At 38.1% G+C, this 19,399-nt stretch overlaps 1 protein-coding gene across 4 annotated transcripts in view; it reads left to right on the top strand.

Moving 5' to 3' along the window:
* Iml1 (GATOR complex protein Iml1) overlaps window positions 1–19,399 on the top strand; it is a 414,032-nt gene that overhangs the window by 228,891 nt on the left and 165,742 nt on the right. For all 4 annotated transcript variants that reach the window (XM_090410642.1, XM_090410643.1, XM_090410644.1 and 1 more), the window contains exon 24: window positions 14,354–14,528. In XM_090410642.1, the coding sequence (XP_090266768.1) occupies window positions 14,354–14,528 (175 nt within the window). The remainder of the gene's footprint in view (window positions 1–14,353; window positions 14,529–19,399) is intronic.

The raw sequence follows: 19,399 nt of genomic DNA, 5'->3' as shown, positions 1-19,399 counted from the left end.
CGGTTTGCAGATGATGCAAAATTGGGGAGTGCAAAGTATACACTTGGTGGGGAAACTTTAAAGGAAGTAGAGGAGATGAGAGATCTAGGAGTGATGGTGGACAAGGATCTGAAAATCAGGGGCCACATTGCACAAGTTGTGAAGATGTCACATCAGATAATGGCAATGATGCGGAGGACCATGACATGCGAAATAGAGGTTATGATGCCATTGTATAAGGCCTTGATCAGACTTCATGTGGATTATTGTTCATAGATTTCGTTACTGTGTTTTAATGGTGATGAGAATATGTTGGAAAGGGTCCAGAGAAGATTCACAAAGGTGGTCAGTGGTCTTTTGGAATGTGGAGTACGAGGGCAGACTGAGAGAATGTAAATTGGAAAGCCTCGTGAATTGGAGGAAGGGGGAGAGATATGATAGAGACATATAAGCTGGTCAGGCTGACATGGAAGAGAGTTTTCATAGAATGGGAGAAGGGGGGTGTAGAACAAGAGGCCATTGCTGGAATTTATATAAGGATGGTGTGAGCAGAGGAGTGAGAAGTAGAAAACAGAAAAGAACAACCACTCTCCATGCAAAGAACCTTTGCATGGAGAGTGGTTGGTGAGTGGAATGCATTGCCTGAGTATGTTGTGAACGTAGACACATCGAATCAGTTTAAGGCATGACTGGATGAGCATTATATGCAGTAGTATGTGCCTCTCATGATGAGTCTCTAATTCCATGGAGGTTGGATGATGATAATAATAATTCTTGTGTAATTCAGTCTCCATTTGGTACCACAAATTCTCAATGGGATTGAGATCTGGGCTGTTTTCCAGACATGGTAGTTGCTGAATCGAGTGTTCACTGAGCCACTTATTAATCTGTAACAAAAACTAAAGCTTTTTTTTTAAATACTAAACTCAATTCATATGGTACATTTTAGAGTTATAATAGCATTACTTACAATATTTGTCCTATGACAAGAGGTAGAATCATCTTGAAAGGCGCAGTTCGTCTTTACGTTAAAGTAGTCTCAGATAGTAGGTAGCAATTCTAAAATTTTCTAGTACATTTGTGCATTCACTGAGCCTTTTGTGAAATGAAAGCTGAAAGCTCCCAACCCCAGATCATCTGACTGACTGAGAATTTGACTGTTGAAACCAGACATTCAATGGTCCATTTGGCATACTCTTTGCATCGATTTAAATGAGAAAATCTCATTTTTTTGGTTAATAAGGGCTTCTTTTTAGGTCACCTGGTTATCAGTCCCTGAACGAATCTTCTCCAGATAGGTACAGAGCTTGCCATAACTCTCGTTTGTTCTTCCCAGTCTCGTTTCAGTTCTCTGGATGACGCACAGTGATTTTTGAGACAGAGCTACTTTAGATCTAGATCTTGGCATGGTGTAAACAGTGGCTTTCTTCCTGTCCCCTTCTTCCTTTTGGCAGATCTCGTTTCCTTCACTTTCAACAGCAGCCATCACACAGCAGATTGACTATAGGACACCCTTTTAGCTATTTCATAAGTGGAATAGCCTTCTCTATTCAAAGTTTGAATCACACTTTTTCTGCAAGGTGTTAACTGCATGTAACTAGCCATAGTGATCACAGCACAATAAAAAAAAAGCGAAAACTAGCTCTTGCTGTTTATTTATAACATAAAAAATTCTGATGCAATAGCAGCAACTATTACATTTTACAGAAACCCATAGGAATGATAGATAATGCAATACAATGGAATGTCTAATGATAAACCAATGAAAATGAGCAGTTAACTACTAGAAACTATATTTATGTAAGGTGATGCGGTTTCTATGAACATGAGTGTATATTTATCCCACATGCAAGATAGTACAAGAACCTATAGCACATCAGTGCTGTATCTGAGGAGTAGATGAGGATTGAGAAAGAGGAAACCTATTGACATTCTTGTTAAAGAGCTGTAGGTTGAAATTGTTGGTGAAAACATCACGAGAAAGGCTGTTCCAGAAGACAGAGGTAGATGGAATAAATGAGGAAGAAGAGAAGCAGGTTCAATGAGCCTGCAGCTAAGGGATGTTGGACAGCAGCTGCTCTTGTTTTAACAGGCCTAACAGCAAGTAGAGGAATGATGTTTGCCAGTTCACTGGAGCAGTTACCAAGGAAGTATATGTAGAAGAGACAGTGCTGAAACACCACATTTGTGAGATAGACGTTGAAGTGAGCCTGTGAAGGAAGGGTCATCTATAAGTTGAACTGCTTCCCTCTGGATAGCATCAAGAATTTTTCAGAAGGTTTTAGGTGCAAATGTGTGTGTACGGTATTCTAAGGACAGGTGGATTTAGGATTTATATAGGGTTAGCAGCTGGATAGGTGGGTGTAAAGTAGCTTCTTGAGCAGAAAAGAAGCTGATGAAGCTAATGTGATGTATTTGTGCCAAGAGAGGTTGGAGGTAAATATCAGTCCAAGGAGAGAGAGCATCCTGTCTGGTGATGTGATGGAAGGTGAGCTGCGATCCCTTTGTGAGAAAAAAGGCAGGACTGCAGTTTGGCAGCATTGAACAAGACTAGGTTATCTTTTCTCCACTGAAGCATGGTATGGAGATCAGTGTTTAAAGTAATGGTTGAAGATCTTGATGTAAGGGATGTCTGGTAACTACATGGCTTGTCAAAATAGTAGGATGAGTAGAGAGTGCTTTCATCGGCAAAGCTATGAATAGAATTTGTGGTGATTGAGAGTGGGTCATTTATGTATAAGAGAAAGGTTAGTAAGAGAACAGAGCCCTGAGGTACTTATGCATTGAGAGAGGGTGCTCAAAGAGAGGAATCCATCCACCATGACACACAGACAGAAAGAAGATAGACTGCAAAGCAGGCTGTGATGCCAAACACGATTGAAAGCATTGGAAATGTCAAGGGCAGCAGTACACATTTTATGAACCTTTCCATGGCATGTGTCCAGTGGTGAGTGATGTAGGCTAAGATATCAGCTGTGGATATGGATTGGCAGAATCCATGCTGGTGGTCGCAGAAAAATTTCATTATTTTGGAGAGGACCGAGGTGATGTCAATTGGCTGGTAGGCTTTTGTCTCCCTTTTTTTGGAATCGGTTGGATATATGAAAGTTTCCATGAGATGGGATAAGTGCCAGCTGAGTATAGAAGATTGAAGAGATGATAGAGGACAGGTGTACGGATCACACCGTTTGAGTACAATAAGAGAAATACCATTGGGACCAGATGACTTTGTAGTGTTCAGGTTATTTAATATTTTTCTTATGTCTTTCTGCCAAAAGGCCACAGGAGCTCAGTTGCTGGTATGGAAGGAGGTGATTTGCCTTTGTTGTCTATGCAGGAGTTAAAGGAAAAGAGTGATGCTAGGAGGTCAAGCTTTTTCTTTTGGTGCTGTAACAGTGGTGCCAACTCTTGTCCAAATGGCTGCCATTTGGACAAGAGACAGGTTTTCTGCTAGTGACTTTTATGAAGCTGGATTTAGGTTTGCTGATAGCTGATTTACATTTATTGTGTGCTTCCAGAGACAGACTGAGTATGAAGCTTGGGTTCTTAATGCAAGCTACCTGCAGTAAGTTAAATTTTTTCTTTCACTGTTTTCATACATCTTCTGTTGAGCCAAGACTTAGAGAGTGGAGAGGAATTTTGGATGGAATGCCTTCATGCCACTGAGGATGATTTCTGTGACTCACTCACTGCAGGTGTAAATCATAAATTTTTCAAATCATTAACTATTTATCACATACATTATCAACTTTTTTCCCCTAAAATGTTTTATTAGTGAGCCACATAACTAAATTAAGCCTCTCTTAGCCAAGTGTAACCCCAGTTTCCCATTGTGTGGCCTTATTTCACAAATGCGACTTGGCAAGTATTGCAGCCATAAATACATATCTTCCCTAGTTGGATGAAATACCTACTATATCGTAGTGAAGCAACGGCCTTGCTTACTGCAGGCCTGAAGTGGTTGTTGCCATGTTTGGTCCACAGAACAAGATTTCTTCTCCCTGTCCACCTTTGCAGTATGAGTGATAGCTTCATAGGGATGCCCCCTCCGCCACCTGACTCAAACATACAACAGTAGAATAATTCTGCAAGCTAGCTGCTATGATAGATAGTACATGGGACTAAACCTGATGGTAACTCATTAAGAGGTTTCCTAACCAGCTAGTGAATAATTCTGCAGCTGCTTACTCAGTTATGTCATGCCTGTAGTATACAGAGAAACAAATGAAGCCAGGCAATGGGCTGGAAAATGGGGGTGCTCACTTTCTGTTTGTGTAGGAAGTGGGCTTGTGGGTATTTCATTCTCAGTACATGTCTATCCTTTAACTGGAATTTGAAAAATCTGAATAGTATTGCAGATAAAAAAAATCTCCCCAAATATAATATGCAACAACAGAAATCCATTCAAAGAGATTCACATCCACTCCACCAACATTTGTAATATTAACAACAATTTAAACAATGTGAATCATCACTTATAACCAGACTTATTATTTTTAATTATTTATTTAATTATTCAAAGAGTTGGGTGGAGGTCGCCGCTAGAGGGCTACACAGTGTGTAGTGTTTTCAGAGAGCTCCTGAAAGCTAAGTGTAATTTTTTAGTGAAAATTAGAATATAGGTTTAAATCATAATGTAATATTGTCTAATTTTTGTAGCTTATTGTGTTTGTGTGATTTTAGTGTGAATTCCGTTTTATTTAATTAATATTTTAAAGATACGTTTCATAGAATAGCACATGGCGCCAATGCGACGTAAGATAATGGCGTCCAAAAATACGACACCTTTCATCAAAAACTGTAATGTAAGGGAGTTTGTCCAATGTGATGTGTGTGGGATGTATGCATTCCCGAATGAGGCTGGAGTTTGGATTGAAAGTGATAGTGGTGGGAGAATGTGCAGAAAGTGTAAGCAAAGTGAGGAGTTGAAGTATGTGTCAGGTTGTGAGATAGTTATGGTTGAAGAAAGCCAGAATGTGAGTGAAAATAGTGGCTTGTTAGGGAATTGCTATGTTGTACAAGATGGCAATGAGAGCGGTGATCAAAGAAAGAGTGAAAGCAACTATACAGACAGAAAATGGTTTAAATGATGAAAAAAATGAGGAATTATTTGTAGGGAGTGAGATTGCTAGGTTGCGCGCAGTGATACAAAATGCGCAGCGGCAATTAGAGCACCTGCAAAACTCTTTCCAGAGTGATTCGGCTAACGTAAATAAACAAGTGTTTGAAAGGAAAAATAAGCGTAAGAGTGAGAGAGTTTCTGAAATGAAGGAAAGAGTGTTGTATGGTGACTCGTTATTAAGAGGAGTGATAGATGAGAGTTTAACTAAATCATACTTACCGGGTGCAAAATTTAAGGATGTAAGTGAGAGTATTTGAGCGGAAAAACAGAGGGTGAAAGAATTGATAGTTGTGGTGGGTACGAATGAATTGAAAAGAGATAAATTTTTTATGAGAGAGGACTTGAAAGTATTGTTGAAGGTAGCGAAAGAAAAGAGTGACAGAGTTAGAATGGTGAGTCTGTTGCCACAGTATGACAGAGAGGAGTTTAGAAGGAGGGCTATAATCGCAAATGACATTATGCGCAGGTTAATCAGACGGTGTGGTGTGGAATTCGTGGACGTGTGGAATGAGTTTGATGGGTGAAAGGATTTATACAAGATGGATGGCCTGCATTTGAATGGATTGGTGTGCGGAGACTGGAAAAAGTGTTTCTGAATGAAGTGAAAATGGATGTGCAGAACCAGGGAAACTAGAACTACCAAGGGGGGGGGGAGTGGATATGCAGACATCAGTGAGACAGTTAAGTGTAAGAATGTATATAATGTAACTGAGCCAGTACTAAGGACAAAAAAATCAGTATGGGATAGTTAGAATAACGCATCAAGATAGGGGTGGGACAAAGGGACCACTGCATTTCATGTATACTAATGCCAGGAGTATTAGGAACAAGAACAAAGAATTTTTGGCCTTGATTGGCTCTTCCTGGCCACAGGTTATTGGCATTAGTGAAACATGGCTGATGGAAGATGATATAGTTAGTGGGATAGAATGTGTAGGTTATAGTGTATTTAGGAGGGACAGAGAGAATAAAATGGGGGGAGGGGTGTTATTGATGATAGCTGATGAACTGCAGCCAAGGAGAATTGAAGTTGTATCGCAGAATAGTGAAAAGAGCTCATTCGAGGCTATTTGGTGTGAGATTGAGACTGGCAGAACAAAATATACAGTTGGGTGCTGCTATAGACCAGGTGATGGAATAGATGGTGGAGATAGTATACATAAACAAATTGATGAAATGAGTGGGAGGAGGGCAATTATTATAGGGGATTTCAACTATGGCAACATTGATTGGAAGGAGGAGAGGACACACGTGAGGAAGGAAATGGATTTTATTCAATTATTAAGGGATAACTATCTGAGACAGCATGTAATTGAAAATACTAGGGGTATGAGAGTGCTTGACCTGGTTATAGCATCTGAGAATTTGACTGTAATGAATATGACCATGTTGCCACCTATTGGTGAGAGTGATCATAAGGCCTTGACCTGGGAGGTGGCTAAAGGTGTGGAATTTTCGATTAAGACAGGGTATATGTGGAATTACCATGCTGGCAAGTATGACAAGCTTAGGAGATTGTTTGGATCAGTGCCATGGCATGTACAACTGCAAGGGCTGGATGTCGATAGAGCATGGGAAGTGGTCAAGGAGCATTTACAGGAGGTTATGGCTAATTGTATACCTAGGGTCCAAATAGTAAAACAACTAGTTGGTAAATGGATGAATAAGACCATTAAGCTTGAGTTGCAAAAAAAAAAAACAACTGTGGAGGGAATTTAAAGAAAGAGGTGACCTGCAGGCACACGAACAGTATAAAGTGCAGGCCAGAAGGGTAACGAGTGTGGTAAAAAAAGCAACAGCGGATTATGAAAGGAAACTTGCTATGCAAGCTAAAGAGAATCCCAAACAGTTCTTTCAATATGCTGCAAGCAAAAAAAAAACTATACACGGCAAAATGATTTTAAGGAATGACGATGGTAAGGAGGTCATTGAATCAGTCAATATAATGGAGTTACTGAGCGAGCACTTTGCAAAAATATATCATCCAGGTGGTGACATTGAAAAAATAAAGGAACCATTAGTTTATACGGGAATTGTGATGAATGAAGTGGAGGTGAATAGTCTATTACAGAACCTTAATGTGAATACATCTGTGGGATTGGATGGTATACCGGCATGGGTCTTGCGTGAAGCGGCTAAAGAATTATCAGTGCCCTTGACCATGTTGTTTAATCTGAGTCTCAGGTCAGGTTTAGTCCCGAAGGTGTGGAAAGAGGGGAAAATAGTTCCACTGCATAAAGGAGGATCCAAGACTACGGTTGCAAATTACCGACCGATCAGCATATCAGGAGTCATTGTCAAGGTCTTGGAGAAAGTAGTCAAGGGAAAAATACAGGACTAGATTGATGAAAATGAGATACTGTACAGGGGACAGCAATGCTTTGTGAAGGGTAGATTATGCCTCAGTAACTTGCTCAAGTTTTATAACACAGTGATGGCTGAACTGGATAAGGGTAATGGGTTTACAGTGATACTGCTGGACCTGGCTAAGGCATTTGACAGGATACCATTTGGAATTCTAATCTGTAAACTACAACATATGGGAATGGATATAGGGTTGGTGAGATGGATAGGTGGGTGGTTGATGGAGAGATATCAAAGAGTAGTTTATTCAGGAGTAGAGTCCAAAAGACGTCCTGTGACTAGTGGTGTGCTGCTGGGTTCTGCTCTTGGACCACTGCTGTTTAATTTGTTCATTAACAATATAGGGAAGGATCTAAGAGGAATAGTTTATTTGTTTGCTGATGATGCAAAGTTGGGTAGGGCAATAGTGAATGCAGAAGATGTCAAAATCTTGCAGGACGACTTGGATAGATTGGAGTTCTGGGCTAAGGAGAATGGCTATGACGGTGAGTGAGTTCAAGGCAAGGTATGATAGATACTGTGAGAATGTCATATAGTTGAGTCAATTTAATGTGACAAAATGTAAGGTTATGCATTTTGAGGTGAAAAGATTAGCAGCAGTATACCACATTGGTGGAACTGTACTCCAGGAGATTGATGAGGCCAGGGACTTGGGAGTGTTGGTGGATAGGGAGATGAAGTTTAGGGAGCACATTGCAAAAAGCTCATCAACTCACTTGGTTGTTGAAAAATACCTTGACGAGTAGAGACAAGCAAGTTATTGTACCTCTGTACCGATCCTTGATAAGGCTTCATCTCGACTACTGTGCCCAGATTTGGTCACCTAGGTTCCTTCTTGATGGGGAGGAGGTGGAGAGGATCCAGAGATGAGTGACTAAGATGGTAGCAGGTCTATGGAATCAACCATATAAGAACAGGTTGAAGATTTGTGGGTTGCAGAAATTAGTTGATAGGCAGAAAAGGGAGATATGATTGAGACATTCAAATTGCTAAAGGGTTTCTATAGGATTAATTCAGAGGATATTTTTGAGATCAGGATTGGTGGTGGGAGAACTAGGGGACACCTATGGAAGCTGGGAAAGAGTGTGGTTAGCAGGGGTGTTAGAGCTGGGTTCTTTACTTTTAGAGTGGTAAATGAGTGGAATAAGCTGCCAGAGTCTGTTGTGGGTGCTATGACGGTGAGTGAGTTCAAGGCAAGGTATGATAGATACTGTGAGAATGTCGTATAGTTGAGTGGACATTTAGGGCCTCCCTCGATGAGTCTAAGAACTCCCTGGAGTCACCCATAGTAATAGTAATAATTGAGCCTCATTTAGCATCCTTAACCACTGAAACCCAACCCCTCAGTTTTCCATAATTATGTGCTCTGCATAATGCATGGTAGAACAATAGTAAAGACCAGGTAATCAGGCGATTTGAGGTTATCGGGTGATTTGCATTTGTGAGATTTTATGCAGTGTGGTGTGTGTGAAATGTATTTGTCGAGAAAATTAAAGAATATGTGGAAGTAAATTAAAACAGGAGAGAGAGAGTGTATTAAATGTTTTTAAAGTGAGTGCCTATTACGTGATGAGAATGCAGCAAATGTTAGAAGAGCAGACAGTATGGACAGTAGGATGGAAAATAATGTTATTAATGTTGAATGTGTGCCCAAGAATATAGAAGAGAATGAAATTGACATTAATAAAGAAATATTTCTAAATATCTTAGGGAATTGAAACAACGTAGATCCGAATATAAATTAATTAAATTAAACGAAAAAAAAATAAAGGGTTAATAAGGTAGGAGTTAGATACTCGCCACAGAATACGGTGGAAGAAAGCAACAATAATACACCGGAGCAAATATAAATTCGAAAGATTATTTATGGAATCAGCCTCTGCCCTAAGAAACTCTCCAAACCTCAACAAATTTGGTTGTATGCGACTGCCCCAAATTTGGGAGGCATACATCAGCAGACCTTCAGCCCAACGGCCAAGAATGCCTACTTAGCCCTCCAGAGGGCACCATCAGGACTTCTAGGAGAACGATAGCTTCAAATCTTCATTCTTAGTTACTGTATTGTTATTGCCTTGTGTGCACCTGCCTTTTTGTAAGTTCCTTTAGAAAATGTCAATGTGACATTGCCGAAATATCGGAAATATCTATTAAAATATTATTTAATTTATATTCGGATCTACGTTGTTTCAATTCCCTAAGATATTTAGAAATGCATAACCAACGTATAAGCCTGTCTACAAGAATTAATAAAGAAATAGTATGCTTGAATATTATCCTTCATGGAACAAACTGTGAAACTGAAAAATTGCAGAAGGAGCAAGAGCTTAGCAGGCAGTCTGAAGTAGTAATAAAACTGAGTGAACAAAAAAGAAAAACAAGTTAAAGAGAAAATTATTTACAGAGACCAATGATAAGGGAGTACTTAATGAAAGCGTGGCAAAATTATGTTTCCCTTGTTCAAAAATTCATGATATTAGTCATGCCATCTAGATATGCAAAATTTAAGCAATTAGGGTGAAAGCAGGTGAGTTTGTGTGAAGTCACCCATGAGGTGAGTGAGTGTGAGAATGACCAAGTGCAGAATCTAGTTTCCCAAGCAAAAATATTGAATAGCATAGTCAATTCAGGAAGTGAAAGTGGGTGGAGGCCTAAAAGGATGCTGCAGTTTCTGTATAGTAATGCCAGAAGTCAGGAATGACATGGAGGAGTTTTGGCCATTGGTTAGTGCAACCTTGCCAAAAGTTATAGGCATCAGTGAGACTTGGCTAACAGCAAATGATGTAGTTACAGGGATAGAATGTGAAAGGTTTAGTATTTTCAAAGAAGATGGTGGGGGGGGGGGTATTGCTGATGATAGCAGATGAATTGCAGCCAAAAAGAATAGGAGATATGTGAGAGGGTGGCTATTCATTTGAAGCAGTCGGGTGTGAGATTAAGGCAAGTAAGACAATATATACAGCTGGTTGTTGCTATAGGCCAGGAAGTTCCACAGATGATCTTAGAAGTCATGCATCACCAAATTAGTACAATGAGTGCAAGTCGACTGATTATTATGGAGGACTTCAACTATGGAGATATAGACTGGAAGGAAGGAAATGGAATTTATACACCTACTGAGAGATATTACTAAAGGCAGTATGTGATGGAGAGGACTAGGAGTGTGAGAGTATTGGAATTGGTGTGAAAATCAGAAGGGCTATCCATAACCAATGTGACCACATTGCGAGAGATTGATTAAAGTGACCATGCAGTCTTGACTTGGGAGATTGTATACCATGAGGAATATTCTGTCAAGAAGGGTACTACAAAGCGGAACCACAAAGCAGGTGATTATGACAAACTTTAGGAAGAAGCTTAAATCTGTGCCATGGCATAAAACACTGCAGGGAAAGAATGTTAGTAGTGCATGGGAGAAAGTTAAGGGTCATCTAGAGGAAGAAATATTAAATTATATACCTAAGATAAGAAGGGTTAATAAGGTAGGAGTTAGATGGATGAGTGATATCATTAAACTCGAGCTGCAGAAGAAGAAAATGCTGTTGAGGGTATATAAAGAAAAAGTTAGCCAGTAAACTCATGAACAGTACAAGGCTCAGACAAGAAAGGTGACAGCATGGCAAAGAAGACAAAATCAAATTATAAGAAGAATCTAGACAAGAAGGCCAAAGGAAATCCCTAAGAGTTCTTTTATTACGTGGCAAGTAAGAGTATGAAAGACTAAGGAAGATTAAACTTAATGAGTGATGATGGTGGTGGTCAAGAGGTGACAGAAACAGATAAAATAGTCAAGTTACTGAGTGACCACTTTGCAAGGGTATGTGTGAGACACTAATGTGAGAACAGAGTTAGATGAATTGGAGGTTCTTAGGATATTGCAGAATCTCAATGTAAATTACATCTGTTGGATTAGATGAGATATCAGCTCAGGGTTTGCAAGATGTACAATGACTCTGACTAGGCTCTTTAATTTAAGTCTCAGCTCTGGTAGAGTTCCAAGGAAGTGGAAAGAGGGCTAAATAATTCCCTTCCATAAGGGATGTTCTAAGATTACAGTAGCAAATTATAGACCAATCAGCATCTCAGGTGTGGTGGTAAAAGTACAGGAAAAATTGGTCAAAAAGAGAATTCAAGACTGGTTGGATAAAAATATGATACTGTATGAGGGCCAACATAGCTTTATGAAGGTCGGTCATGCCTTAGTATTTACTATCTTTTTTACAGAAAATGGTTACACCAGTGGCGGCCCGCGAAGTTTAAAATGGGGGTGCTGCCCCCATTTTAAATATTTTTAAAAAATTCTTTTTTCCCTAATCAGTAACCAACTTATTAATAAATAAATCTGTAGATTTATTTATTAATTTATTTTATTTATTTGTTTATTTATAAATTTATTTATTAAGTCCCAAAACTGACCCCTGCAGCACACCACTAGTGATCTTCCTCTTTCTAGTTACTGCACCTCCATAAACAACTTTCTGATACTTATCTGGCAGTCAGTCACTGATCCAACTCAGAAGTCTGTTATCCCATCTGTTTCAATTTATTTAACAGTTTGTTGTGTGGCAGTCTATCAAAAGCTTTTGCAAAATCCAAATACACCATTGTATATGTATCTCCCCTGTCCAAGGTATTTGTCATCTTGTTATAATACATAAGTAAGTTAGTAAAACATAACAATATGACAATATTATTATTATTTTTTGTGCATGATCTCCCTATAAAAAACCCATTCTGATAACCAGAGAGACTACTGCTGTTATCAAACCCATTTCTGTATCTTACTCCTCACCAATCTCTCTAGTACCTTCACCACAACTCCAGATATACTGATTGGCCTATGATTTGAAGCTTCAGCCTTATCACCACCTTTATGCAGTGGAACAATTCTATCTTCTGTCCACTCCCTTGGAACCTGTGCTGTTGTAAAACTCTTATTAAACAGGCATGCCAATGCTATTGCCAGTTCCCTGGAACATTCCTTTAAGATGTGTGGTGATATGTCATCAAATCCTATCACCTTATTGACATCAAGGTTATTTCCTCAAATATCTCCTGCCTAGTCACAATTAAGCCATCCTCTTCTATGTTCTCTACACTTAAGTTCCTCATGATTCCACCCTGATCAGGATGAAACACCATTATAAATTGATCACTGAATAATTCAAAGCTGAAAACACTTTGGGAGCTCCAAGAAGCCATTATAAGGATATGGAACCATGAAATGAACAGTTGCATCTATCAGGAAATTGATTTTCTCAATGTCTCACAGATGCCAAGCTGTAATAAAGCAAGGGAAGGACCCACAAAGTAATAAACAGCAAAAAGTAAAATTTTAGCTTTGAATGGTAGTAAAACTGTCTAGTTGCAAACTAAATTTTGATACTGGTATTTGTTTTTTCTATTATTGTTATTCGACACCACAAAGGATTTCAAGGACTCATTAAGGGAGGGCACCTACTCTACAGCTCTCTATCTCCACCACTTAATTCACCAATTATAGTAAACTGCCACTACCATCATTATCTTCACCAATGCCATCTACTTCCAACCACCATCACTACTAGTAGTTTTTGTCTGTAAATTGTATGTGTTCTCAAGGCTGATTTTTCTGTATGTGGGATGAAAAACATGAGTTTCCGGGAGAAAAAAATCCTACTACCTCTGTATGAGATCAGCTAACTCACCTTCAATTGAAAAAAATCACATGAAGGTTTCTCCCTTCGTGACAAGAGTTGCATTAGGCCTTTTTCCAATCGAAGGATGCAATGTACCATCATTCTTCCAATTGCTCTACAGAGGTGCTTTTTCCTGTGAAAATATCACTGTCCACTCCTTTTTGAAATATCTGCAAGTTTGTTGTCATTTCCTAATTATGTCACATCTTGTACTCTTAAGAGCCAAGTATTAATCAAAAATAAAAATGTTATATTACCTTCATTATTTGTAACAGTTATTGTATTATTATCATTTTTCAAATAGACATTCAGATTTACTTACCAAAAAAACATGGTTAGCTAGTGATGTGGTTTCAATTAATATGTGTGTGTGTGTGTGTGTGTGTGTGTGTGTGTGTGTGTGTGTGTGTGTGTGTGTGTGTGTGTGTGTGTGTGTGTGTGTGTGTGTGTTAAAAAAAAAATCTTGACTTTAAATACAGGTTTATCCTGAATTGAATATGATAAAAATTTATAATAAAGTGGCCATATAATTCAATGTAATTGAATTTTTATGTATGCATATGAGATAAGAGAAATTATCTTTGAATTCTAAATACAGCAAAATTGCAAATTTGAAATGCATTTTTATAAAAGGAAAATAAGTATAGAAGTTGGATTGCCAGACTGGTTGGCTGAATGGTTAGTTTATCCACTCTGTAGGTTCAAATTCTGTTGTATACATGGGCCTCTGCAAGGCAGAGAAGTAGTCTAATTGCATGAGACCACTGCCCTGCTTAGTAGAGGCCTTAAGCAGCTTGAAAAGAGTTCCACATTTGATCTCTACAGCAGAATTTTCAAACAAAGTGAAAAATAAATAAAAACATAAAAAATATATACAATTACAAAAAAAATAATAACAAAAAATCCCAAGCCAATCCATTGTATATATGTGCATTCACATGCATGGGCTCTCATTCTGGATTTAGTTGCTTTTTAAGTAGAGGATTTTTAAATTTATATATTTAAAAATAAATCTAAATGGAAAATTCTACAGTAGCATTTTGTTTATTGAAATTCACTTTTGCATATACCAAAAGATTTGAATGAAAACTCATAAATAAATATGCTTATCTAGGTATTTATTGATGATATATTTGAAAGAGAGAGAGGTCTATTTGTTAGTTAATGTTATTCATACATATAATAATGTCCTTTTATTACTAATTCTGGATAGGCACCCATATCCAGAAATAAAAATCCACTATTGCTATCGTTTTCGAGCACCTGATAATGATACGTATGGAGTCTCATGGGTTGATTTCACCAATGAAAAGTTGGAAAATTATAACTGGAATTATTTGGACCATTATATATGCATGAAAGGAGAGGGTGAATTTAAACTAAAAGAGGTAAGTCATAAAACCTGAAATTTTTTTAGAAATCAGGATATATTTATAAAAATAATTTATATAAGGAACATCATAAGTGAATTTAACCCTGTGGAGGTCGCAGCTGATCTGACAGATACATGCAAATTGTTTATATTAATATTCTCACACACATCCAGTGCATAGCTTGGAGGTCATGAGTAGCTGTGCATTCATATATTACGAGTGATATTCCACACTGTTTATGCAGTCAGTTTTGGTTTAACACATGTTATGTAAAGATTTGTGATATTTCCTAGTAAATTGTATCTGAGAGATACTGTGACCTCCGATGTCAGTATAGTATTGGTTTAGTTGTTTTTTTTTATTTACTGTTGAAAATATATTGACAGGATAATCCATCAGATGTTGAAGAGATTCAGCGAATGTTACTCGAGTCCGAAAGTGAAAGTGATATTTGATAGTAAATTGTATCTGAGAGATACCGCGACCTCTGATGTCAGTATAGTATTAGTTTAGTTTTTTTTTTCTTTGTTTCTTTGTTCAATAATTTCAAGATTGTAACCGAAAATAAATAAACCATCATGTATTATATTTGCAGTGTTTTTTCTTTAAGTTTTATCGCATTTTAGCACATACTAGTAATGAATGTATCTCTCGGATATACGCGACCTACGTTGCAATTTTTTTTTATTACAACCTCTGCAGGGTTAATATTTTGATAAATATTCTCTGCTGTAGATCATTTCTGATTGCCCACTAATATGCACTTTGATTATATTAGTGGGCAAGTATAGTCCGAACACATAAGTGAGAACTGTCGTTGGAAGACTGCCAAGAAGAGTCAATTCATGTTGACTCTTCTTGAAAGAAAAAGAAGGGGTAAAAAGAAATAAGGCGATGTATGAATTGGTCATCAACACCAAAATCACTTTATACGTAAAATTTTCCACTTGTTATTTATACAAACAAAATAGTTACCACTTTGAAAACTACAATGATCATAAAAGTGAAGTTAATTTTCCGACCTGTAATAATAAACACTCATCCCACAATACGGTTTGATTACCCTATTATCGGAATGGATTCTCCTTCTTTTGACATGCATAGAAGTGTCGAAGGGTCCCTATCTGTGGGCGTACTATAACAATTTTATTATCTGTATAAATATTATCTATATAAGTTTCTCAAACTGGAGTCTGATACTCATGTATGAAAATCGAGAATTCTTAGATGTTTTAAAGCAATTTTTAAGACTTATTTAATATTCTAATTGTATTATATATTTTCAAAATTATATGATAAGTGCCAACCTAGGAAGGAAGGAAGATAATGTATTTCACTCCACTAATCGACTCACTGTGACTTGGATGTTTGTTGGCTTTAGGTGGCAAATTAATTTCATTGCCTATTGTGTAACTTTTGGAGGTCTGAAGTGGCTTGAAAAAGTAGTTCTTACCCCCTCTCCCAAAGTAATACTGATGTATTGTAGGTTTTATGACCTTTTGTGGGTGCAATTTGCATAAAATGTGTGTGAATCAAACTCCAAATTTTACACAATTTTTAATTTTTTACACAAATTAAAAATTGTGTAAAAAAGAAAGGCTTCATTTTAGCATATCCTCTAGTTATGAAGATTCAAATTAACAAACATTCCAAAATCAACAGCAAAAAATGAAAAACATAAACAAAATAAAAACAAAGCATTAATGCAGCATGTTGGCAGTGTTACTGATTGTCTTCTGTTTTATATTTTATGGCATTGTGGGTAGAGATGATTATTATCATCATTCTAAGACCCCATGTTATCTAGGAGGTCCCTTTGTCATACACACAGCTCATCATACCTTGCCTTTAACTCACTCAAATTCTCTGCAGCACCACACTCTCAGGCAAGGCATTCGATTCATTCACAACTCTTCATACAAAAAAAAAAAAAAAACCTTCTTCTCACTCCGTTGTCCACATCCTCCTTATACAGCTTCTTGGTATGATCTCTTGTTCTTTCCTGATCTCTCACCATTTTATGAAAAACCTCTTCAACGTTAATCCTATCGCAACTAATTTAATCTGTAAATTGCATCTTCTCAAACTTTCCTCATTCAGCCTTCCAGAGATCAGAAAGTAATTTAGTCAACCGCCTCTGGACTGTTTCCAGTATTTCTTCATCCTTTTGAAAACCAGATGATGAAATCTGTGCACAGTAGTCCATAAAATGAAACAAGAATCTCCTTCTACAAGTCAGTGTCCTTGCATCATTATCAAAATTCATTGTGTTATCCGATTTTGTCAATGTGTCCTCTAAATTTTAGCTCCTTATCCACCATCACCCCAGGATCTCTTATTTCTCCACTTCCAACAATATATTCTCACCAAGCATAAATTCTACATCCCCATCTTTGTTTCCCAAATTTTAAAACCTTATGTTTTGCATCATTGCGCTGGCATCCCACTCCTGCACTCGGTCTATTCAAGTCTTGTAAGGCCAGAACATTTGTTCTACTCCTCATAGTTAGTCCCAACTTTGCATTATCTGCTAATAACTGAATATTCCCATCCAAATCTTCTCCATTAACATATAGGTTAAACAGCAATGGCCCTAAAACAGACTTGTGAGGTACAACACTAGTGACTTTGCTCTTCTGGGATATTACTCTCTCATACACAACTTGCTGATACCTATCAGATAGCCAATCTCCACCCAATGCATTAGTCTAATATCCAACCCCATCTGCTCCAGTTTGACTATGAACTTATCATGCATGCAGTAATCTGTCAACAGTCTTTGCAAAATCTAAGTATACTACTGTGTATCCATTTCCTTTGTCCAATGAAGCCATCACCTTATTGTAATAAGTAAGTAGATTACTAAAACATGACCTCCCTTTAGCAAATCCATGCTATCCATCAAAAAGAATACCATTGTTGTCAACCCACTTCTGGATCCTGGCTCTAACCAGCCTCTCCAACACTTTAATCACAACAACTGACACAGATAAGCCTATAATTTGATGCTTGAGTTCTGTCACCTCCCTTATGAAGTGGCATAATCTTGCATTCTTTCTACTCCTTTGGAACTTGAACCAGTGTGAGACTCATATTAAGCAAATATATCAAGGCAGATGCCAACACTCTGGTACATTTGTTCAAAATATGTGGTTATATATTATCAAGTCCCACAGCCTTATTAACATCAAGTTTGCTCAATTCCTCATACATCTCTTGCTCGCTTACAGTCAGTCTCTCCTCCTCATCATCATCCACTGCTCTCAAACTCTCCATGATGTCACATTCACAAGAATGAAAGACCTTTGTGAAATGCTCATTAAATCTCTCAACTATATTTTCTGCAGCAGTTGTTCTTATACCATTTTCTCAGTGCCATTCTTCCATAATCTGTTTTTTTTTTTTTTTTTTCTGGATACTAGATATCAACTTCCCAGGATTATTTTTGGCTTCATTAGCTGACTGCTGCTCATACTTCACTTTTGCTATCCTTTCCAACCAAGTCTCTCCTTGCTTGTTCTTTGTAATCCTCATGGCATTGATTATTACTACTCCTCTTATGTTGTCTCCATAATGCATTTTTTCCTTTGTATTGCATGCTTAATCTTTTCATTCATTCATTTCACGCCTACCTTATTTAACCTTGTGTCCCTTGGAATATATTTAGACATGCTTCTACCAGATGGTTCTTGAACATAACCCAAGCAGCATTGATCTCCTTTCCCCCCAACTGCTCATTCCATGCTACACCTGCAAGCTGTCTCTTGAGCATTTTATAATTGCCAGCCTTGTAGTTCCACATATACCCTTTCCTCACAGAAGTCTTCATGCTGCTGGCAACCACCCAGGTAATCACTTCATGGCCACTCTCATCAAGTGGAGGATGATTTGAAATTTATAATAACATCCTTTGATAATATGATCAAATCTGAGACCCTCTGTTGTGTTGTGTCGGAAATAACTGGCCCACTCTGTGACCACCATTTGTTTCAGCCACAACATGAGAAATTAACTCACTTAAGATAAAGACATGCTTGAGCTCTCAAGAGCAAATTATTGTAAAGTAATTCAAAAACTATGTTAGAATCATGCCAGATACAGGGAAAGTTATGCTAAGTGACTTCAGAGTTGTTAACCAATCAGCGGAGGGTCTCATCAATACGTATCTGTTCATGACACAGCAGAAAAATCCGAGACGTCATCCGGTAACCCCTGCAGTAAGAGTTCTGTTGAGATGGCTGCCGAGTAAAGAACGTGACCGTATGAGACGAATCAAAGACGGCTGTATGAGTGACGTCGATAGAGAGAGAGAGAGGGCACTCACTACCATGATATAAGTGCGGCGTGCTCTTCAAACGCTCTCTTGTTTCCTGCATTTTTTTCGTGTGTGCCAATGAGAAGGCCGTGAAAGGCTGAGGATGCTTGTCACCGGTTTCCAGCAACCCTCCACGTTGCAGTGGATTCTGTTACATGCTAGTCATCCAACTGTACAACGAGGAACCAGCAGACAGGGCCATTGGTGAGTTACCGCCAATGTAACTACTTCGAAGGATTCAACACTTAGAAACATTTGAGTAAAGAAAGACAGCGGAAACGACAAGGAAGTCTTGCCATATCCGAGGAAAGATCAGCCATAAAACCAAGGAACAACTTCACTAAGGAGATTAACCGGTAAGGCAAATATTTCTTACCCTATATGCATAAGAAGTGCTGTATAAACCAGTGTGAACAAAGAGAAAGGGAAAAAGCCTTAAGCATTGCCTTGCTTGACCCGACTAGGAGATCCGTTTAGGACTGAACGTCTCGTTGGGACCTTCCTGCCGTGACTTATGAAAGTGTATGTGCTTGAACTTTTAATGGAACAGTTCAAGAAACGAAGTGTTATA

This window comes from Typopeltis vanoorti, chromosome 20 (assembly GCF_054136105.1).
Source record: "Typopeltis vanoorti isolate ZY-2024b chromosome 20, IOZ_Tvanoo_1.0, whole genome shotgun sequence".
Taxonomy (NCBI): Eukaryota; Metazoa; Arthropoda; class Arachnida; order Uropygi; family Thelyphonidae; genus Typopeltis; species Typopeltis vanoorti.
The sequence above is the reverse complement of the archived record's forward strand: the minus strand, read 5'-3'. Positions and strand labels throughout refer to the sequence as shown.